We start from the raw sequence: 24,235 nt of genomic DNA, 5'->3' as shown, positions 1-24,235 counted from the left end.
CTGTAAAATTCTTCCTTTGTCAGAGTCTCTCCTATGCATCTGTAGCCCAATTCTGCTATTGAACGAGCTACCGTCGTACTTCTCAGGTAGCATAGATCTACCGTTGTGACCAGTGAGTCTAAATATTCTTCGTACGTATGAAATTCCAGCAATCTCCGATCTCCATCAATTTGTGTGCCCCTTTGAGTCATCATATGCCAAACGAATAAACGACGAACATAATGGAATTTTATTTTGTAACTGGTGATTCGAAAGTGTACAAATTACAAAAGATATTTCCATTGGTGCGTAACCTGGGATTCCATTAAGTATATTATTAATTTTTTTTATTTTTCTTTTCCTGAACTATTGGTTAGATTAAATTACAGATAAATAGAAACAATAGTCCTTTAAAAAAAAAACTGAAGATCTATTGATACTGTTGATAGGCAGTTAATGCTGTAAATCAGAGCGATTTGTGAAGTAGGCAACTTGAACTTCCTTCACATAAAATTTAGGAACAGGAAAATTATCACTTTTCACTCCTCAACTGAAACTGAAACGTATGTATTGAAAATAAATGCATGAAAATTTTCATTGGACTGAGAAAGGATTTGATTTTATACATGTCAAAGTAGAAGATGCAAAATCCAAGCGATACTCGGGATCTTATTTCTTCTGCAAAAATGACCTACTTTTACGGTATCAAATTACAAATTCGTTCTGCTACAATGAAAACGCGCTATTAACACCTCGTTCCTGATTCATAAATCTAACTGTATTTCTACTACTCGTCGTATATACGTATCAATCGTTCGCCTGTTAAAGATGTACTTAACTTTCAGGACGAACGGGAGCGTGTAAACGATATGGGAGGAGCAGTCATCCATTGGGGAATATGGCGTGTAAATGGACAGCTTGCAGTTTCAAGAGCTATAGGTTCGTGTTTATTCTTTGGAAAATAGCTTTATTTTATTATTGTCAAGCCCTACTTTCGTAACTGTGCTTCTTAATTGTCTTTGATCAATTCGAGAAATAATGTCGGCATATGAGCAAATACAGCTCTGAACAGAGAGCGCCGAAGCTGAAACATCCGTTATTGCAAAAATCGAACGTAATAACGATCGACACGAGAGACAACATTTAAATATTGCTAATACAAGACTTAGCATTATTCTGGTATAAATTTGAATAAGGCATCATCTGATGAACACTTTGTGACATTCACAAACAGAAAAATCGTAAGATGATAATTGTGAAACAAAAGGAAAGAAGTCGAAAACTGAATAGAGTTCAGCCGTGACTGGAACTGACTGCACCATGTAAAACTAGTCGAGCACCATGAGGTAATCATTCGTAACGCGACTTTGGTAGAACTTAACTACTGATAGTAATTAACATGAATAATGTTGAGTCAGCTGAAGTAGGTAATATAACAATAGTGAAAAAAATCTATCGGAATTTTGTTTATTTAGTAATACGTACGTAGAGTTGTGCCAATTAGATCGGCAGCATCGGTATTGCATTGCTATTTCGCGTTCTCATCGTGGCGGTCAAAAGTTGTGGTTTACTGACAATTAGTTTATTGGTTACTGCGGTATAGCAGTACCATTTCCGCATACTTAGAAAAAGTAATGAAATCCAAGTAAAAACATCTGAAATGTAAAAGAATCCGCCAATTTACCAAAACCGCATCACATTACATATTGCCAGTCTTTGTTGTGAAATTAGGAAAGATCCTCAAGTCCTAGGATCTCGCAGCAATTAGGCGTATGTCGTGAAGTCGGACCTCGCTATTTCGTGTAGTGATATTGGAACAGATTAGTCTCCGTGATCACTTTGTCGCTATAGTATACATAATTGATTTTCAACAAAAATGTGCCCACAACGTATGTACGTAGCTCTTGGAACGATATTCCAATATCACTACACGAAGCAGCGAGGTCCGACTTCACGACTTATACCCAAGTCCTAAGAGATCCTATAGCTTGGAGATCTTTCTTAATTTCACAACAGAAACTGACAATACCTAACTTGTTCTTGTATTTTTATTGTGATGCGGTTTTGGCAACTTTGCGGATTTTTTAACACTTCAAATGTTTTTTTCTAGATATATTATATACACTTAGACAGCGAATGACGGCTCTGTGCCGGCGAAGCCGAGTAGAGCGATAAGGGTAGTTATTGGCTGCACGCCGATCTGGCAACGTTGATATCCTTAAGGGTTCTCTGTTCTCTGTCACGCTTAGGCCTTTATCACTGGTTACTCGGTTTCAACCGCCATAGTAACGTTAAAGGATAGGCAATGTGCTGTCCATGAGCATATATCCTACTGGTCAGAGGAAGGAGTCGCATTTCGGGAAATGCGAGAAGAATGGTCTATTTCGCAAGAAGCGTGAAAAACTAACTATGTAATAGGAAACAAGCTATTTATTTTATCGTCTACTGGGTTTAACTAGAGTACGGAACTGTCCAGACTTAATGCAATGAGTGTGATTTGTGACCTAATTTTAGTGGATTTCGACAATACATGATCGTATATACATTCTAATATACCTGAATACCGAAACCAATCCGTTTTATCATCCGCATTTTTGTTCTTTGCGCTTCGCGTTTTCCTTTAATTGTTATAACAGCGGCAGTGTCGCAGCGTTATGTCTCGTTGTGAGAAAGTCGCGTGTTACATATTACATACATCTGTATAAACTGACACTTTTTTTGCCGCTTACAACTCATGGTTCCACATGTATCATACTGGCATTTCATACACTAAAATGGTCGGGGCTGATGAGCACGAACATCCGCTTCGCAACGAAACTTTTCCGCTAATTGCTTATATTTTATTATGGGTAGATTCATCCGTAGCATTAGAGAATTTTTTATTTAAGTTCGGATATAATTATATCGTGATTGGACTGTTAGTATATTCTCTTATTGTCAAGTCTATATCATTTATCTGTTATTTTAATTAAATTTTCTTTGAGCTCTACTATATATTCTTTGCGCTGTTCATTGCAAATTAACGTCACATACTAACGCGATGTGACCAATGCCATTTAAGGCATCTTTGAGACAATCAGCGCCATGTTCGGAAATCGCGTTGTAATTCTGGGCACGTTTGGCTATCGAATTCGTTCGTCATGGAATTGGTTGCGTGGTTGACACAATCATACGTGCATCGCAGCAACGCCGTCGTTCTTCTCTCTGATATTCTATAAGAGCTCTAGGCAATCGTTTGAATGCATGGAATAATTTGTCTGCCGTTAAACCCTTCGTGATATGTGTATACAGCGAAGTTCCCACTTTTTTTTTACGTATAAAACTACGCGGTCAATATTCGCTGGACAGAGGTCATAATTTTTAAACATCTCTTCAAAGTCTATGCATATAACTGCATGCCATGTTGACGGACGGCTCGCGACATTCCCTCTTATTCTTCTCAACGGTTTCAGGAATGTCTCAAAACCACGTGCGAAAAGTAATTTTCTTCGTCTTTCATATGCAGAACCATGTTATGCGGAGAATTTTGACTTCTCAGTGATGAATCGAATAAACGAACTAGCTAAACTTATACACGTTAACCGCCTTTGAACAAACCATGTGGCGATGGATACAACACCGGAAGTCACCGCCGCGGCACCTTGCCGCTCTTCATTATTTAAATTACTTTTCATGTATGCGTTCATTAATTAGATAGTTAAATTTAATTAGAACCAAGTGGAATACTGATGCGGTATCGCGTGCTTCTTACGGATGTACGATTACTCTTGTCCCGACGTGCCAAATCCCACTTGATAAGAGTCACTAAATTTTTACCTATCCTTTAAATTACGTGCATGCGAGAAAAACAATCTTGAAAAACGTTTCAGCTTACCTGTTTTTATCATCTGTTACAGCGATAGTTAAACGCAGCTTATACATATGTACATACGGGCAGAAAATTATTGTACGCCATGTCGTACAATTCTATCTAGAGTCGCGATGAGAAATAATAAATATGGAGCGTAAAATTTTTTCGCACATATCAGAAGTTAAAAGCTGGCGTTTAATGATTAAATTATTTAGTTTTAATTCAAGTTTAAAGTTCACTCATGCGAGGGAAATATTTTTATTTGTTATACTTCTTCATTTTCAATTAATAAATAAGTACATGTAACGTGACTTTGTGCCCAGGGTTAACAACCTTGGTAATTGGCCCCCATTGCACGTGTCAGATCAATATTCATAATTGTATATCTTGTTTTCTCATGCCTCCGCCATGACATTTTCATGTATACAAACGTACATGTACAAGTGTATTTTTCAGGTGATGTACAATACAAGCCGTACGTGACAGGGGATCCGGATATAAGATGTATTCCCCTGGACGGGACAGAAGACTTCTTAATCGTTGCGTGCGACGGTCTCTGGGATTACGTCAGCGAGGCCATGGCTACAACCCTCGTGTACCAACAACTGCGAGACGATCCTCGTGAGTATTTAAAAAAACAAAAAGAAAAACTCAATTTTCCCTATTTTCTGGCTATTATCATGACCGCAACTTGTTTTGATCTTCAGTTGGAGGGGGGATAACTTGGAAGGTATAAAATTATACCTATTTTTAGGTGTTTTTTTTTTTTTCAAGAAAATGAAAACACTTAGAGCAAATTAAGTTTGAGGGTTTTATTATTTATAATTTCAAGAACATTTTAGAATTTTTTCATTGATATTAATAAAAAATTGGCGACATGGGGAATGACTCCAAACTCGAGGGCTGTTGCGGTGGCTCATTTCCTGACATCATTGTCCAACTTGTAACAGATTGAGAAAGTTTTTTCAGTTAAAAACTCCTTTTCAGGTTCGACTCGTAGTCCAAATGTAAAAAAAAATTCTAATGTATACAATAATGAACAAAATATTATTAAAATAACTTTTATAAAAAACTTTTGGGGTTAAAATTAAAAAAAAATCGAATCCAACAAATTTTGAAGAATGTGTCAATATTTCAAGACGATCCGATAAAAATTGACCGAGGAAAATCCTAAAAATAGTTATGATTTTACACCGAGAAAACCTAAACGCCCCCCTAAATTGTATTTCTGTATGCACGCATATGCAATTTACGAATTATCCAACCGTTAGACGGTGAATCAGAAAATCTGGAAAATATTGTACCTCGGTAAAATTTTACAGGAATTATGCCTGGTCGTTTAATTGTAAGTGAAGCGCTGATGTGTAATGAAGAATTAAGAACGGGTTCACCAGGGTTCGTTGTCGCGAAGTTGGTACATGCGCAAATCCATTCGCTGTATAAAACGTGTCCGTCACTCCGGCAAAACCACGGGATACCGTGGGTTCTTGGTTCTTACTTCTTACCTACCCATACCTCCGTGGCGCACGAGAAGCAGAGCATGACTGAGAACGAATGCCCGTTACATTGTAACACGGGTAATAGCTACGTGGGCCTAAGGATAGTCTACATGCTTTGCCGCAGACTCGCTGAGACATTCGAAACTTGAAGTAGTCGTACATCTTGGTATGATGTTCTGACTACTTGGTTGTACCGTGACACTGTTGTACCTATCTAGGTATAAGGTGACCGGCGATAGCGTCGCTTATACGGATTATGCCGCCCGGACCCAGTGAGAAGGCCAGCGCTCCCAATTCTAAAATGAGGATAAAAATTAGTCGATACACCGACCAGACTTGAATATACCAAACGGGATTCGTTCGAAAGATTTAAAAAAAAATCTTTTATCGTCATTTATATTGGTGATTATTCAAGATCAGTAGAAATTGAAAATTAAAAGGCGAGAATTTTTAGTTTAGAACTTTTTCCGGTAGCCACTATAGCCGTATAGACAATCGCAACTATTTTAACAAGGAAGATGAACATTTTGGCAGAAAATGAATCGTCGATTCGGATTCCGCATGTCGAAATTCAGGGAAAAATAATTATCGAATAAACTCTATTTTGTATAGGTAGGTATTAAGTTCGTTTTCAGATTCGTAATCAGTGACCCCAAAAACATACAATTTATGGGAAACATGTATACTACACGTGTAGAGGGTTGACCTTCTCGGTCATAAATGTTTTTTACAATCAACTTGTTTCTAAAAATAATAATTTACATTATATCGCAACAATTACTCTCCAGTATTGAAAACCCACCAGCATACTATAAGAAATAGCAAAAAATCGCAAAGTAATATGTGCGCAAAATTCTCTAAATATACAAAAAATTGTTCTACAACAGGTAGTAAGAAAGGGTTAAGTCCTTCGCTCCGGCACTTGGCTACTATATGTATACGGCCATGCCAAATTGGAGAAATTATGCCACTCGCACGATCAGCGCTTGCCGCGATATGCAAATAGACCGAATAATTGCTGGATGAATTATCCTGATCGTGCCTAGCTCGTAACATGATATCCAATTCTTACGTACCATCCGCGAGTCCCGATCATTAATGTAACGGTCACGATGCTCTTTTACATGTACGTATGTACATTGTACATACTTACCTTATGCCACTACCGGTGCCCAGCAACTTTCGCACTGTCAGTGTCAAATTTGCCAAGCTATATGTATTTTCGGTGTCGCATATCACTCTCGTACCTCGTACCTGTGCGTATTGGTATTGGATACAGCGTCGGATCCATAGGTAGACGAGATGTTTCCAATCCAGGTCTCTTCACGATCGGCCAGTTCCAATCAATCTTGCATGTGATATTGATTTTTAAACCACGCCCCATGCATACTACCTTGCACATCCTTCCTTGACACGATTAAATTCAGCGATACATGAAAAAGTACGAAATCTGTAATCAGGGTGGCAATATCAGTTGGTTTTCTTCGGAAATTACCCTCCCCCCGCTATGCCGGGCACAGTAGGGTGGTCCTTATTCGGGGTGTTGACGAATTTTTTCCATCCCACCCCCCAAATCAACGTCAAATAATACAAAAAACAATTGCCCCATTTCTTTTTTAGATCTCTACCTCAACTCAAAGAAAGTCCGCTTCGCGATCGAAGGTTCTTATGGAAATAACATTGGAAAAACAATGAAATATATACTGAGAAAAAAAAGGTTCTCTCACGTTATTTCCAACAAAAAACTTTGATCACAAAGCGGACGATCTTTCAGTTGAGGTGAAAATCTGAAAAAATTGGACAATCGTTTTTGAGATATTTGAAGTCAATTTACGAGGTGGGACGGAAAAAATCATCAGCACCCTAAATAAGGACCACCCTAGGCCACAAGTATCTATCCAGTTTTGGCTCGACGCTGGCCGCGAGGAAATCTAAGGACTCGCTTGAATTACAATTGTAATTATACCGTTATAAAAATGCACGCTTCTCTATTCCAGCCTAGATGTTTAGTCTAGATTAATAATCTAGAAATTATAGCTTCGGCATGCCCCTTTCGTACTTCAACAACCGTTGCACACAGAAACAATGATTGCATACCTATTTCCTCCGGCTCCATAACCGTTGCCACAGCTTGTACATACCTAGATAAAATAACTAAGTCGCGGCAAATCGGCGTCAAAGTGCAATCCTCGAATTTATCTTTTCGTGCGATATCTCACGGGCAATATTTGTGTCCTCAGGGACACGGTGTCCGGTAAAAAATCCGTAACAAATTCAAGGACATTTTCAGGTTATTCAAGGGCATTGAAAATGGAATATTTCCAGGACATCTTAAGGACAAGCAAAATTCAAAGACATGTCCAGGACCACCGGACACCACGATTTAAAATTGGCTCGTAACAACGAGAAATTCCCAGCAGTTAAAATAATCCGAGGGAAAGAAAAAAGACACGGATCGTATTTATTCGTGTCGTATAGTACATGACACACACAATACGTGTGCCAGTGGTCCTCGTCACAGACGTCACGGGTCGGCTACGTACCAAAACAAACCAAATAGACACGAAAGTTAAGCGAAGCGGAGCAAAGGCACGGGGCAAGGTGGCGAAAGACAAGTGTAAAGCGAGCAAACCGAGGCAAAGGATAACACGACGGCTAAGTAAGTATTGTGCGGTTATAGCGCAACGTCCGGCCGGGCTACGTCGTCCACCGTCGGAGAGAATCCATCGAAAACTCTGGTCGAAACTTGAGAGACAGCGGGGTTGGTTGGTTGGTTGGTGCCGGCTGCCGGGTACGCTGCATTCGCTTCATTCACTTGGCATCTGTTGGCCGAGCTGCGCGTTCCAACATCGGGACATAATAATAATCATCATCCCTGAGAAACCGTTGCCCGCGTTATTTACCAAGCCAAACAGGCATATTGATTGTCCTTACCCCACGGTTACAACGCCCTGCACCCCCGTCCAACATCTTACTCCTCCTACTTCGAGGTCCGAATCTGCAGTGCAGGCGCGATTCAGGCCGGGCAAAATACCTCGCTTACAATTAATCGCTGACCTGATCGTATCTCGCACAGTTCGCGTCGTGCGGCTTCGATTTTAACACCGGGGAAAACTGTGTCGGAAACGAAATCTAGGCTCCTCTCTAACCGTCGTTCAGTGCTTCGTTCTTTGTTCGAAACGTGGACCGTTGTTCGGTCTGATATTGTACTTAATCCATTTCGTGCAGCGAGTGAAGTGCTTCTTCGTTATTTGTTATTTTTTTTTTTTTATACCCTGGAAGGATTCTCAGCGTAGATTTTGCTGGCCGTATCCGTCCCAGAGATACGGTCTATCAACCGTAAACACGACACGGATCAGATTTAAATTCGAGGTAAGTTCCGAAGTTAAGGAAGACATCGTCACTTGCCAATGAAGGACGACTAACCGCGATTTGTCACCATATTCGATTAACACTTTTACACGTTGTATTTACGTTATAGCTATATATACGGCATGCGGTGATTCATCCGGGTGCAGCTATGACTCGATACTTTGATATTGCTGTTTAATGCACGACTTCAATTCATTGCGAAATAGTATTTTTTACCTATTTTTAATCGCGATGCGATAATTATTTACCAGTTCGATAGTGTTTTGGTTCGTGGTTTATAAGTTGTTGCTTGAAGTTGGTAGCGTGATTGCACTGATTCTTTTTGGATTTGAATTTAGCAAAATTCAGTTCCCTGCATTTACGATTAGCTGCCTTTACCAAGTTACAAACGCGAACGTTACAGCTTGCAACTGGTAAAGGTTATGAAATATAGCAATCTGCCGATGATCCGGCTGCCTGATTGCCTAGTTACTTTATACGGAACGTGAATCGATTGAATTGGAAAGCGATTTATTGAAGTCGCGTGCGTGCGACGCATTTTCATCCGTTTATGAGTTTTTTATCCGCGACAAAGCTAAATTCCTCCACGTAATTCTGCGACGCAAGGGATGATTAATGTTGCGTGCCTCGTTTCTCACACATCATCACCGAGCCTTGTAAAACGAGTATTCTTCGTCATAAATACTCGCGGAAGCAGACGAAAGCAGATGAATACAGTACAAGTCTCGCTTATCCGAGTTCACAATCACTCGAACTAGTCTCGTCTCGTCTGCGACAAATAGAAATATAACGAGGCTGAAGTTAGTAACGTTAACGTAACGAAACATATGTATATATATATAAGGGGAAAAATGCATTATTGCTCAATTTTAGGGTGACTCACAATGAGTTCGCTTTGCAAAACGTGGTTACATTTTTTATTGTTGTTTTTTTATTTTGTTTATGATTTATCAAATCTTAGACAATCCAATGAAGTTTCTTAACATGCATTGTTGCATGCATAACGTTACTAAAACTTCAAACCTCGTCAGAAATATCGAGTCCTATAACAAATATATTATTAAAGTTAAGTTTATTAAAGTTAAGTTTCGCTTCCGAGTGACGGAGGGCTGTTTTTGCCGAATACATATATGTAGAATTGTATTTCAAGTTTCGTTTTATGTTCGTTTTTTTTCGACGTTTTTTTAAGTTATTGCAACCACAATAAGCCGGTTTGCTCATATAGGTAAATACAATTCTCATATTCGTCCTCACTAAAAAAAAAAAAAAAAATCTATTGTTATTTCTTTATTTCCCTATCGTCCGAGTCTTTTCGATGATTATCCGAGCTTAGAGTGAAACCACAATTATGGGCTCGGATCAGCAAAGTTGTACATAAACTGCGAGACGTTTCCAAGTATGATGAGGTACAGCTGTCTGAAGTTCGTCGCAGCGATCGCCAGACGGTATTATTGACTAAAGCATCACCCCCCCCCCCCCCCCCCCCCCCTTTTATCCCGCCGTTCGTCGTCGCGACACGTCGGGTTTACCTGGCGCATATTATAGGTGTACAGTAAAATTCAAATTCTTTGTGTAATTTGGCGTTAATTCGTCGTATGCGGACGATGGTCAGAGCAGTGACTCGAATTTAATCCGTTTGAAGATGACCGGGATATATCGGCGAAGTTTGTTCCACGTCAATAATACGGTGCAGAAATATTTATTGTCGAGCTTTCGGAGCGAAGCGGTACTCGGGGAACGATCATACCCGCGGTAGGTTTTTCAAACCTTGGTAAAGTGGAGGCGAGGAGGTTGTCTTGCTTCAGTAACTACGTCTTATGGTTTGGTTCCGCGAACTCCATTGTTTAATATGATCGTAGTATTGCGATACAACTATGCCGGGGCTGTTGCCAAGGGTATAATACTCATGCAAAACCTGATGTATATACAGGGTGTCTTAAAATTCAAGCGAGAAGTTATTTTGATAGGAAATACAGGCTTGCGATTAGGAAATTTACGTTCGGGTTATGTATGGAATTCCATGTCGGGTAAACGACCTCCACGGATTTTCTCGCACATGCGAACTACTTTGTTGCAATTTTTCTGCCGCTTTAATTTCTCGTTTTGGTTATCAGATTTTAATGTTTTTAAATCCAAGGTTTGCGTCGACAAGCCGACGATCACTTACGACTTGAAGGAGGAAACTGACCGCTTTGTGAACGAAATTCAGTCACATTTAGGCAAAACTGTCATGGAAAATTTCAATAAAACAACAAAGCCATTCGATATACTGTATAATTCACAAATAAATTTTAAAAAATTGTACGACAAACCTGTGTTTTCTGTAAAAACTACTTATTGCCTGAAATTTCGGTACACCCTGTATATTTTTCTACGTATGTACGTACATAGATACTCCGGAGACGTCACAATCGTTTGTAAATTAGACACCCTCGTCAACCGTATAAATTGTAACACATCTCGTTTTCCATATGCATTGTTGGCCTTTCTTTCCATTCTCGTAGACTTAGCGGTAGTTTGTTGATAATAGTGATTGTTGCAACGGTGACCGCGATACCAGAGCAAGCGTAGCGTTGCAAGTAAAGTATCGTTTGAGAACCACTGAAGATTTTCGCGATTCTCAGCTCGACGCGACGGGCGTCGGATCGGAACCCGGGGCTTCGCAATTCGTGATTCATCGGGGCAACGTTGCGTTATATTGTGTAGGTATACGTACGGGATCAACGTACATTTCACACCGAGGAATCGCCAGGATCAATTTATTCTTTATCCTCAATGAGCTGCAGCCGCTGCAGGCATAGGTACCCGATTCTGGCTGAAAGAGGATTTAAAAAACGGCTCTGATTTTCCATTTAATACATATCTTCTATACCTCGTCGTACGGGTGCTATTACAACAAATGTTGAGCGTATAAATAACCAGCCGTACGTTTTGCATCACTCGCTAGACAAATCATTTCACCAATCTTTTGTATCGGTAAAATCCAGACGGTAAGAGTTTTTCAAATTTTATTCTTCCTGCAATAGGTGGAAAAAAATAGAATGCTGAAGTTACGGCAACGTTAACTTAACGAAATATCATGGAAAGAAACGGTTGTTGTAGAATTTTAGAACGACTTTCAAGGAGTTGACTTTTTTTTTTTTTTACTCTAATAACAAAGTAAAGATTTTTTCTGAACATGCGTCGTTAAAGTGACGTTACCGACAGACTTGAAACTCATAAAAAATTAATGTACGTGCAATCAAGGTGTGAGTGTATTTTACACAGAATTATAGTTATAAAGTGTACGACTTTGTCGTTCGAAATAACCACGTTTGTGATACACTTTCGGTGTATATGTATAATTTTTCGTCGTGCAGTACGAATCGTTTGCAAAGAAGAATAAAAGAAATAATATAAATATGACGCTGTGAGAAGTTCGTGAGAATCGATGATAATTATGTATGATAAAAATATCAGCTTCGTCTGTAAAATATTCTATGACAACAATTGCGCGATGACTGTTAAGGTTGAGATTATACTAATCGCTTCAGAGAAGATGTTTATTTATTTATTTGGAACCAAATTGCAGGACGGTTTGTGTAAAAATTTGATAAAATCGAAAACAAGAATCGGCCTGATGCACGTTACGCTTTGTAAGAAAATTTGTTTGTACAATATTTTTTTCTTCGTATTTGAAATTCAAGTAGGTGCTATATAGGCACTTAGCAACCGGGTAGACTGACTTTCTCGTTAGCTTGTCAGTTAATGGGCGTCTGCTTTTACTCACCCACACACACACACACGTGAATAAAGTCTGCGAGCTATCCGGATACGAGTTTCAGTGTATGCAATACATACACAAATTCTTTTACCAACGCCAGGTTATTTCGCAAGGATTTCCTGTGATCTCCGAAAAACTGACATAATAATTTTGCCTGACATTGACTGGTCGCTTTAGCTCCGTCCAATTCTAGAATTTATCGTATATACATGTCTGTAGAGGACAGTAGGATGCATTGTTGAACAATTTCGCTTAAAGTACAGCTTCCGATGTATCGATTTAGCGATTTTTACCTACTTGTGATCAAGTGTGAGGCGACGAAGTTTCCGCCCTGTCCCACTTTCTCAGGGAATGAGAATTAAAATGGAATTTTTCCGCCCCGATATAAATTTCGCACCGAAATAGACCGTCGTTATATGTATACGCGAGATACGTATGCATACAATTTTCTGCGCCGTTTTGCGCTCATCCCAAGACTTTTAATACTCGAGTTAAAAGCGTGTGTTACGCTATATGCCAGAGGACTAATTATAGCCTCGCGGGTAATACTGGATAGTTGCATGAGTCATATGCTCATACCGCAAATTCCTACGGGGACTTCATTTATCCAAGGAAATCTCAATTTCGTTGCAGCGAATACACATTTTCACAGCATCCCAATGAACTCTATTATCGGCATTGTAATTAAGGATCTATTTGGCTATAAATTCTCAACAAAAAGTCAATCTCGTATACGATATTGACTAACTTGCGAGGAGATACATCCCGAAATTGGATAAACTTCCGTTTAGAACATACCTCCGATCGATCTGAAATTTGGTATACTTATGTATTTTGATGCGCTGATCAAGAATATCATACTCAAAACACCCGCAAATTCGATTTTCAAGGTCAAATCAATTTTTTTTTTTTTTTGTATGTGTGTGTGTGTGTGTGTGTGTATTTGGTATACTTATGTATTTTGATGCGCTGATCAAGAATATCATACTCAAAATACCCGCAAATTCGATTTTCAAGGTCAAATCAATTTTTTTTTTGTTTTGTGTGTGTGTGTGTGTGTGTGTGTGTGTGTGTGTGTTTGGTATACTTATGTATTTTGATGCGCTGATCAAGAATATCAAACTCAAAATACCCGCAAATTCGATTTTCAAGGTCAAATCAATTTTTTTTTTTTTTTTTGTATGTGTGTGTGTGTGTGTGTGTGTGTATGTATGTATGTGTGGGTTTGTTTAGATTTGGGTTTGGGTTTTTCCTTATATTTGTTGCAATAAATGTGAAAAACATTTAAAAAATCGATTTTTTATCGATTTGACCTTGAAAATCGAATTTGCGGGTGTTTTGAGTATGATATTCTTGATCAGCGCATCAAAATACATAAGTATACCAAATTTCAGATCGATCGGAGGTATGTTCTAAACGGAAGTACACCCCCGAAATTTATTATTTTGTATTTGTCGAAAAAAATAATTTCAGCATCGTATACCTAGTATATTATATAATATATAGCGAATAATATTTACCGCGGCATTATATCCGAATATTGAAGAAATACAATTTTATTATTTATTTAATTGATTTAAAATTTAAATTTTTCTCAGGGCATGCACGCACAATCACAAAGTAATGTCCCAATCTGCCTTACGATTAGGTATACGGTATATGGATACCTAACGTACGCCGAGGTATGCGTGGCTATTATTTATGTACATACGTCGAAGCTATCATACGCGGTACGCGTATCGCCTCGCAAATGTGGATGCGGTTCACCGGCCGATTGACCTGCCTGACCGCGTGTTATTCTCCGATTATTAATTATAATTCTTTTGGATAAATCTGCCGTATCCGGGATTAGATTTTCTTCTCATACGTAATATTTTCATCACGTTTAAGCGTTGTTATTTTTTTTATTATTATATAAATATTGTTATCAATTTCTTATTCTTATTTCTTATTCATATCAATTTGCTATTTATGATAGTATACTAATAGGTTTTCAATACTCGAGAGTAATTGTTGCGATAACAACGTAAAATATTATTGTTGGAAACAGATATTGCAATAATTTATTTCCGAGAAAGGTACCCCTCTACAGATACACGTGATTTACATAAATTATTTGATTTTGGGGTCGTTGATTACGAATCTGAAATCAAATTTAAAAAATTTAAGATGCCGGAACCAATATGGCGGATGAATATTTTGTAACGATATTACATGCGAGTCACATAGAATATAAAGTAATTCGTATGTACGCGCCTTAAGCACATACAACGTTTCAAAATAAAGGGCAAACGCTTAACTCTAGGTGTCACGTCGGTCAAGATCACCTATCCGGTGAAATAAGTGTAACTCTCTCTCTCTGCGAGCCGGGGTCGAAGCGAACGGCCGATATAAAGTCTAGTCCTGTCATATTCACATTCTTATAATTTCGTTAACATTTGGGAGAACAAAACAAGTAAAAAAAAAAAAAAAAAAGGGGAAACAAAAAAAAAAAATTGAGACGACGATTCATACAAGAAGTGTAACCCAACGCAATCCCAATCTTTCGGAGCCTGTGAGCCTAAAGAACAAATCCAAATATCTGATCGACGAACGACCACGCAGTATAATCGGTGAAGACCGATTCTATAAAAGGAATATCAAAGAACTTCAACATCCATGATCATCTACGGAGCCGTTAGGCCACCTCTCTTCATCAGAGATATTCCGAGCTAAGTCATCTTTTCATTACTGATTTGTAGGTGGATTGTGCCACAAATCTGTAATAGCCTTCTTAAGTCAGTATTTTATATCTTCGTCTGTTAACTTTATTGTAATCTCACCATAATTTAGAGTCCTTTGTCAGTAGATTCATTCTTTCACTAGAATCATTTTTAAATTTGAAGCATAAAGGAAAAGAGAGCCAGTCTTTCGTTAATATGGTACAAAAATTTTACCAGAATAATTATATACAAAACGTCGGTAATCGCATTGAGTAATTTTAACGTGTGAATGAAAGAGTGAATGAGATTTTCTATGATTGCCTGTTCTTTTAAAAGGTTATACCAAAACTCAATAAATCTGTGTTCTACATTGTTTCCTCCTGATTTAATGTATTTTGTTTATTGAATATATCTAGATTTCTAATATAACATAAAATCAAAACGTATCGGTTGAACCTCAAAAAAAAAAAAAAACCGTTACAATTTCAATTTCGATCGAAGACGATCAAAAAACTCTGTGCAAAGGTTCTTGGGGTCGCTGATTACCAGTCTGAAATCGGATTATGTAAATTTAGTATGGCAAATCCAATCAGCGACCCCTAAAACCCTTGCATAGAGTCTTTTGACCCTGTTTGATCGAATTTGAAATTTTCTTCGGCCATATTGGATCCATGCCATCTTGAATTTTTGAAATCATTTTTCAGACTCGTATTCAGCGAGCCCAAGAACCATAGAATACTATCTTGTTATAAAAGTTGACTCGGCGCAATAATGTTCGACTAAAATGGCCAAGTCGATGCCGGGCCTTCATATTTTACCGAGCGAAAATCAGCTACAAGCGTGTTTTTTCAACTTTTCTTGAAGTAGCCCATCACGAACTCACGTTTGAAAACTCTGCGGTCGATACTCCCACCTCTCCTTATAAGGGGGCAACACCACTTTAACGGCTGAAAAAAGGTCCAACTTTGACGTTTTATTTCGAGAGCATGAAACGAGGAATAGCATTTCTTTACAGAGGGTTTATTTTTATAATATTTTATGAAAAAGAAAAAAAAAAAATTATCTCCATTTTGATGTTAAATGTCGGCGACTGAGCCAATTTTTGCAATCATCTTTTTTTAAAACTCCTTCATGGGAGGACGGATTTCTCGTAAAGTTATTAAGACCTGGGACAAAAAACCAAAAAATATTATAATCTACATATATACTTATTGCCTATAGAAATATGTAGAGATTTTTTTTTTTTTTTCAATAAAATTTTGTCGAAATGGATCACTTTTGAAAAAATGAATCCATGTTTGGCCAAAAAATAAGCAGTAAGTTGTTAATAAAAAAAGAAAACAGTTTGTATTTAAAAAAAAAAAAAAAAAAGGTAGGATTTTCCTAAAATCCTAGAGTAATGTTAACCCTTAACTTTTAACCTATCGTTAAATACTTATTCCGTGGTAAACGTATGAAATAAAAATGAAGAATGCATCATATGTCGAATTTCTGGTTTGGCAAAGAGCTTACTTTACGAACAAGAAAGGTTACACAGCTCGTCGTCGCCTCGTCAGTTTACATTTTTCTCGTGTCCCGTAACGTCATCCTCCCCATCTGGACGGCTTCCTTCTTTCACGACGTTGCTATGCGAGCTTGACTCTACAAGAACTCGCCGGTGTCGCTGTCGCACTTCCACATTTATACCACTTTATACCAGCTGCTAATTCTACGTACCGCGCCGTCACGCAACGAAATTATGAAAGTACACACGTTGCAATGGCGATGAATGACATTTTGCAGTGTAACGCGCGATTATTATACCACACGGCAATAGCTCACAGTATAACAAACAAATTATAACGCATTCCACCTGTTCAACGCTTCTGGTTTTCTACCGCGATAACAATCTAAACCAATATGTATCCTTGTACACACTATTCCGGTTTTAGAATCAACCTTTGCAGGTGCACGGTTGGACTCCTTGCACATTTTAACTCGCCTCACTAACCGGGGGTCAAAACCTGATCATATAACCATTCGGACCTGTCAGATAAGCGTACCAGTTATCGACCCTGTCCCAATTATTCACCTTCTTTGGTTGTACGAGTTTGATCCTTGTTTCTGAAATTATCAAGAAACAAATCTGCAGCGTCTAAACCTCTGGCGATTGGTTTTAGTTGTCGAGAAATTTACTATTCGTGACGTCAGTTTATAATTTTTGAATATAAACGTGTCAATAACTGGTACGCTTACCTTATCTAACGAATTGCCAACGACTGAATGGTTAAACAATGATAAAATAATTCCGAGACACCGATAAGTGAGAAAGTCAGGATTGACGGAGGGTTAATTATGGTTATTACCGGGTTAGACTTAAGTACGCCATGTGCATTATGCAATAACAATATATTAGTAATGAAATTGAACGCATGTACAAGAATGTGTGATGCAAAATGATTAACAATCATCAACAATGGTATATTTATATATAATACAGGTATATGTATGAAGATGACAAAGCCATGGGGATGAAACAAAGAAACATATATACATACTTATAACTTTTAGACTAGCGGGATTTTAAGAGCTTTATTCCCCTTTAGAAAGTCTCAAGTCTGTATCTTATGTACATGATACATATATATAGCGTATGTTAAGTTCCGATCACAGGCAGAGACTATATTTAGACTTTCCGGCACTCTTCGAGAGGTTAATTCATCCTGAGAGCCATGGCATGCGGACGCAGAGGTGTACAGGACAAATACATTTACGGTGCAATTCCTTCGGAGTTAAGGAACGCCGTTTTATTTCTTACCGCAACTAAGAAGTTCGGTTTCTCTTCTCGTGCGGGTTTCCTGGCTGCTGCAGGATGTTACGTCATGTTACACGCCTTCTCCCTGTCTGTTATGGTATATATCACATGCCGGTCACGTTTCGATTGTTTCGACGAGGATCAAACTCGAATGGTATATTACATACAACTCTGCTGCAGGTTGCTAAAAATCGATTGGGGTGTAATATAAGGAAAAATATTACCGTATAACCTTTGTATTATTTATTAAGGAGGTAGTCTCAATTCTCAATGCCTTCATTTTATTTTATTTATTTTTTTTTTTACGTCTTTATAATAAATTTTTTTTAGTATCGTCTAATTTTTTACACATCTCTTTGTTATTTGTTTTTCTTGGATGCTTTAAAGTTGAGATATCGCGTCAGGCAGTTTTAAATAGGGGTAAACTTCAGGCGGTCACACCGGTGAAACTTGACGTCAAAAACGAACAATAAATTTTTGCTGTATTATACTTTACAATTTCCTCTGTTATGTGTAAAAAATTTGAAATTATTAAATAATTATACGATGAAAGAAAAGAAATTATTAAAAAAAGTTATTGAGATGTGAGACTAAACCCCCTGTAATGAAATTATTATGCATCACGCGAGTTATACGTGAATTCAATGAGCAGCAGGCATATCAGTAATCCAACAATGCGGGCCTCCTCTTGTTGACAATGAGCAATCCGACATAAAGCAAGTACAAATTTATATAACTTAGACTTTCGCGGTTGTATAAATTTATGATATCCGTTGCTCATATCGTTGAAATCGTCCAAAGATATAAAATTCTTTCGCCTACTTTGAAATCACCAAGTTTCACCCGTTTACTTGAATTCCTGAACGTGTACGTTCTCCGATATATCCAGCATGACATCGTTTCTGTCAAACTTGTCAAATTGAATTATGCATGTTTCTTTGCTTGAAATTATTCACGTCTTACGTGCTGTTACGCGAGATACATTGGAAAATGTAAAACAAACTTGTGCTAAATAACTTATAAATTCGTGCAAAAAAAAAAAAAAAAAGAAAAAAAATAGCGCGACGTCCGCGTCGCGCTTCGTTACTAAGCGTGTAAATCGTCCGCTCGTCGTTGCTAATAATACAATCTGTAAGTAAGCACGTAATATTCGAATTATTTTTCGATTCGCACGATGTGGCAAATACTTTTCGCTATGATGAATTTTTTTATTTTTAAATCGTCACCTCTCCAATCTTTTCACACTCGATGCGCTTTGAAAATGTTTTTATATAACACGAGCACGTTTTCCGTACACACAAGTTACCCGTTTCTATAACGGTCGAGTTACTCTGCGAATGCGCGTGCGCGTATTGCTGAAACGGCCACCATCAACTCCTACGAGTTGAAAATTGGTATTTTCTGTACTCCGCGCATGCGCCGTTCCGAACAAATCCTAACCTCAATTTCTTGCTCCGTGAAAAACGTTCTTTTCGCCTCTCTCTCTCTCTCTCTCTCTCGTATTTGCAATAATCGTTTTGGACTTCACTCTACGACTCGCATCGCGCAAAACTTAACTTCGTTCCTAAAATACCGAGTTTTTAAAATTTGTCGGGAGGGGGGGAGGGGGATGAACACCGAAGGTGGCGAGGTCCGAAGTTAGGTCCGATTGACGCGTACCAGCCCCGCCTATGTCGCGTGCGTTATGTATTTTACCTACATGGTATACAACACCATAAAGTTGCGGGCGGCGGGAGGAGCGGAGGGGGGATTCGGAGGCCAGACGGGGTTGAGGAGTGAGTCACGCAGCCGTCGGACAGAAAAGGGGGGTTAAGGGGTGCCGGTGGGGAACAAGACTCGGTAACCGGTGGAATCTTCTTCAGTTAGTCGCGAAACGCCACGCCCGCTGTGCGAGATATTCATGCACGATTCTTACTCCTACGTATAAAAAGGTATACATACATATTTACCAACCCCAACCCCCAACCCCCCCTCCACCCACCCCCTGTGTGCAATATATGCAGTATTATCTATCGTCGATTGGCGCGTAGGGAAAAAATCGTATATTCGTTAATTCGGTCAGGATTCCTGTTTTAAAAACAAATTACGCAACGCGCGAGTTACGTATTTTTCTATTACCGATGCCGCCATTTATCGCGTATTTTGAAGTGGTTGTGGAGAAGAAAAGAAGAGGTAGAAGAAGAAGAAGAAAAAAAAAAAATTAAAAGAAAAAGAAATACGAAACACCTTGCAAAGATTTCGTCTAACGATTATTGGGTATCGCGATTACGACAGGTCAACTTATATTTGTTATTTTGTTCATACGATACGCAAAATTATTGTCTATCGATTCGGATTGACGTATTTTCATTTTATTTAGTTGCTTTTTTTTCTCTCTCTCTCTCTCTCTCTCTCTCTCTCTCTCTCTCTCTCTTTCTCTCCTTCCCTTATTATTTCATAATTTGCACTTTTCTCCACGAGTAAGAAAAATTTTATCAACGAAACAGATACTAGCTGATGTATAAATTTACTTTACATACATTAAATACAGATGGTTTACAGTCCAGCATCAGCAGCAATTTTGCAGGCAGGCCTTGATTTTCATTCGCTATTAAATTAAATACTTTACATTGCCTGGTTAATTATGTGGGTTGTTGTATAGTGTCGTATACAATGATTATCGGTGTTGAACTTTTCGTGAATAAAATTATTGTTTATCGGGGAGAAATAAAGGCGGAAATTGAACTCCGCCGACCAATCCGAGGGTGATGACTTCTGACTGATATTAGTTACAATTGAGATACTACAAGTATTATCAGCCCGTCGTTAGTTGCGGCGGGAATTCTACAGGTTTATTTTGATCAAATCGCTTGCAAATTAAACGTTATTATCGACGTAAATTGAGTCTTTCCGCCGTCTGTCAAGAAGCCTATAAAGGTGTGGAACTCGTCTGGCACCTACCGATCGATGCGACAAACTCTGCGTGCCTCGCAAGGAAATGTACTCATTGTATATTACATGCATATATTTTCTTTCGTGTGATTTATTTTACACTAAATTATATCACCACCAATAATTTGCATTTTGAATAGCTCGATGCTTGATGGGATGATATTCAATCGGCTCCATCCGGTGTATCAATTATTATCAACCGATAAACGATCCAACGATTCAAAACTCATATCTTAAATAAAAGACGAAAAATTTTCAACGGTCCTAATTTGGTATAACATATATTTTTAGATGTTTGAGGTCTCGGCTATATCATATTATCTTCTTCACAATTTGTCTTTCAAAATGCGATAAATGCTTAATCGTTTGATAATTTATACGGTTAAATAATTAATCCCCCAGAGAAAATGTTACATTTGGAATATGATATTCACCAGCGGCAAAGTGTAGTTCTTTTTTTTTTTTTTCCACAAACGTTGTATACTTTGGTCGTTACTCGATTTCATTTCATCGTTATTTAAAACGACGCGAATAATGCGGTACACAATGAGACATGGTTAGTAGCTTTCCCGACTGTAACGACGACTTTGTACCTACTTTGCAGACTGGATCTGTAACTCGATATTTCCTCTTCCTCGTCCCATCGTATACCACGACTGATAGTTTTTTAAACGACGATCGGCGTGTTATTACATATACAAAAAGGGTCGAACGAACTCGCGGCCTGTTGATATCCACTTACAAATTAACAAATAAACCAAATGATCCGTCGTGCCGTATCAGTATATCAACAGCGAGGAAAATGATTCAGAAAATTTCGTTTATACCAGAATTGGTCAATTACGAGTAATTCTTGAAACTCATTTTAACGTCCAGTCGAATATTCTTTTTCTCCTCTTATCTATCGTCTCATGTTATTCGAATTAATTTCGATTGTACGTTGTATATATATATAAAAAATTTTAACTACGGAATTAAAGGGGGCAAAAGAGGGCACGTGTGAGCATTGAGGGGCGGAAGGGGAGGGGATGAGGTGCGTCATCCGGCAATAGATTTGCCAGTTGGCGTAGGCGTGGTTTTCGACTGACCGACAGTCGGCACGTGTCCTCTCCTCGTCTCTCGTCTATTCGTTCTTGTCTCTCGTCCTAATCGCTGCACTGGCAGGGGAGGAGGAGGTGGAGGATTAATACGCCTAGAGTGATTCATCTTATTACCTCTACGGTTTCACGTGTCTCTCCGTTGTACCTACTCACGTCGTAATCGGTGTTGGGTAGGTATTTTATAAAATGCTCGCAAGCACTTGTAGCAAGGATTATAAGGATATAGAGCGTCGTTGGATGATAAACGGATGATTTGATTAGAAAATCGTTGGACTCGTCAACCTTTTTACGTACAATTATATCGATATAGTAGATATATTTCGGATGGTTCGTTTTATGTATAAATTTATGAACGTTTGGTTGGACGGTTTCATTCTCGTACCTTGATGAAGAGAAAATAAAGGACACAAATTGTTGGTCGGATTTGAAAAAAAAAATAAATAAAAATACAATGACAATGAGACCAGGGTTGTTATACAAACATCTGTCACAACTGCTGTACCTACATAACCAATGACCAGTCCTGGAATAATCATTATCGCGTTACATGCTGGATATTGCTTACGATGTATGTGTGCAAGTTGGTTATAATTATGCAAAATTCAACCTTCGAGGGGACACATCGACACTCCGACACACGACGCTTTTCTCTCTCTTTCTCTCTCTCTTTATCGTCATTCTCTCATTCCGCTCGATCTGCGTTGGCAAAGCGCATGCCGAGACGCTGACTGTGTGCCTCCTCTCAGTTTATCACCCTTCTCGACACTTGTTGGTAGGTGGCGGTGGTGTAGATAGACATAAAATTGCAGAAGTTCCCGCATCGCTTCCTCTTCCTCATCTTCTTTAATTTCTATTTAAATTTTTCATTTCCCATTCAATATCTAAAACAGCTATAGAACCGCGACGGCTGAACGACCGCACTCTTCTTGCGTATAAATTTACAGACTTGCATTTATTGTAATACGTGTACGGTCTGAAAGATAATGGTAATAGCGGAAGGAAGAGAGAGAGAGAGAGAGAAGCGCGAAGATCCCGCAGATCCATTGAACGCGCGAGTCCAAGCGAAAGGCTACAAACGCGCCGGATGAAAACCGGCCGTTGCAGGGAATGGCCGGGTGTCGAGGGATATTCAGGTCGTTGCTCTGTCTACTTACTCCTGCTCCGACTCTCAACTCCTCTTCGGCGCTATATTGTACCATCCTATAACGTACCATCATCCGCTCTACCAACACTCGTACACCGGCTCTGCCTAAACCTTTTCCGATGACGCGGCCCACACCGCGGTCTGAGCGGGTGGCAGAGGTTATTAAAATATCCACGACCTCCCCAACATCTCGTCATAGGCATCCGTAGGACGATTGTTGTTTTATTTTTATTTTTATTTTTTTCATTTTTTATTTTATTTTTATTCTTTTCCTTCGAATTCTTATCGTTGCACTTATCGAGGTGGTCCTTGTTTTGAATTTTTTCGCAAATCGATCGAGACAACTCCGGAATACGTAAATTTTTCTAGTGGCATCCCCCAAAAAAGAGAAAAAGTCGGAACCACCCCATTCACCCCCCCCTCGTAGAAATAAATTAACAGAATCTCTCCCTGAACCCTATCGCAAGGTCTGTGAAGTTTGTTCGTTTCAGTTATACACATTTTTAATCAATTTTCAGTATGCGTTGTTACGTTTGATCGTGGGACTAAATGTTTGGAAAAAAATTTATTAGCGTAAGAAATCGATGAGCGTCGATTCTGCCGTTTGATATAAATGTCTGCATCGTTGATGCAGTAATTTATATCAATTTTCCACTGATATCAAACTGACAAAAAAAAAAATTCTAATTGGGTGCAACAGACATATATATATATGATGGCGATATTTTGAATGATCATTAGAATCAATGCGCACAATTTTTTTTTTCTTTTACTTCTTGCGAACAATTGATCCTTCGTATTGGTAAACTTCACAGCCCTTAACCGAAATTCTAATGTTCTTTTTCCACCTGAATGTTGCAGTCTTATGATTCATTAGAGATGCAATTTCTACCTAATTAATCTGACTTATACACGGCACGGTTACGTGTTAATTAACTGAAAACTGCTAAATTCGTTCCTGATCCGTCACACCGGACCAAGTCTCGTAAAGTGTATTATCTACGCATTGCGTATACCGGGAGCTGTTAAATAAACTGGAGGAAGTTCGTTCGACGCAACGCATTTCAACTACTTCGTCGTCAATTGTGTAATAACGTTGTG

At 38.6% G+C, this 24,235-nt stretch overlaps 1 protein-coding gene and 2 long non-coding RNA genes across 5 annotated transcripts in view; 1 reads left to right on the top strand and 2 right to left on the bottom strand.

The window, feature by feature from the left end:
* Window positions 1-24,235, top strand: part of LOC124306109 (mucin-5AC-like) — a 45,248-nt gene that overhangs the window by 7,650 nt on the left and 13,363 nt on the right. The window contains exons 1-3 of one of the 3 annotated variants that reach the window (XM_046766297.1): window positions 97-112; window positions 825-918; window positions 4,286-4,450. In XM_046766297.1, coding sequence (XP_046622253.1) covers window positions 849-918; window positions 4,286-4,450 — 235 coding nt within the window. In that variant the 5' untranslated portion in view covers window positions 97-112; window positions 825-848. Of the gene's footprint in view, window positions 1-96; window positions 113-824; window positions 919-4,285; window positions 4,451-7,794; window positions 7,988-24,235 lie in introns of those variants that run through there. The other 2 variants (XM_046766296.1, XM_046766299.1) reach the window with 2 other exon arrangements.
* Window positions 4,578-7,753, bottom strand: LOC124306130 (uncharacterized). Its single transcript, XR_006908535.1, has 3 exons — window positions 6,482-7,753; window positions 5,134-5,624; window positions 4,578-4,769 (listed from the first exon to the last, which is right to left on the bottom strand). It is a non-coding gene; the product is annotated as an uncharacterized LOC124306130 (long non-coding RNA).
* On the bottom strand, window positions 15,654-17,428 carry LOC124306128 (uncharacterized). The gene is made up of 3 exons (XR_006908534.1): window positions 17,401-17,428; window positions 16,678-17,268; window positions 15,654-16,112 (listed from the first exon to the last, which is right to left on the bottom strand). It is a non-coding gene; the product is annotated as an uncharacterized LOC124306128 (long non-coding RNA).

Source organism: Neodiprion virginianus, chromosome 5 (genome assembly GCF_021901495.1).
Source record: "Neodiprion virginianus isolate iyNeoVirg1 chromosome 5, iyNeoVirg1.1, whole genome shotgun sequence".
NCBI classification, from domain to species: Eukaryota; Metazoa; Arthropoda; class Insecta; order Hymenoptera; family Diprionidae; genus Neodiprion; species Neodiprion virginianus.
This window is presented reverse-complemented; position numbering and strand designations above follow the sequence as displayed.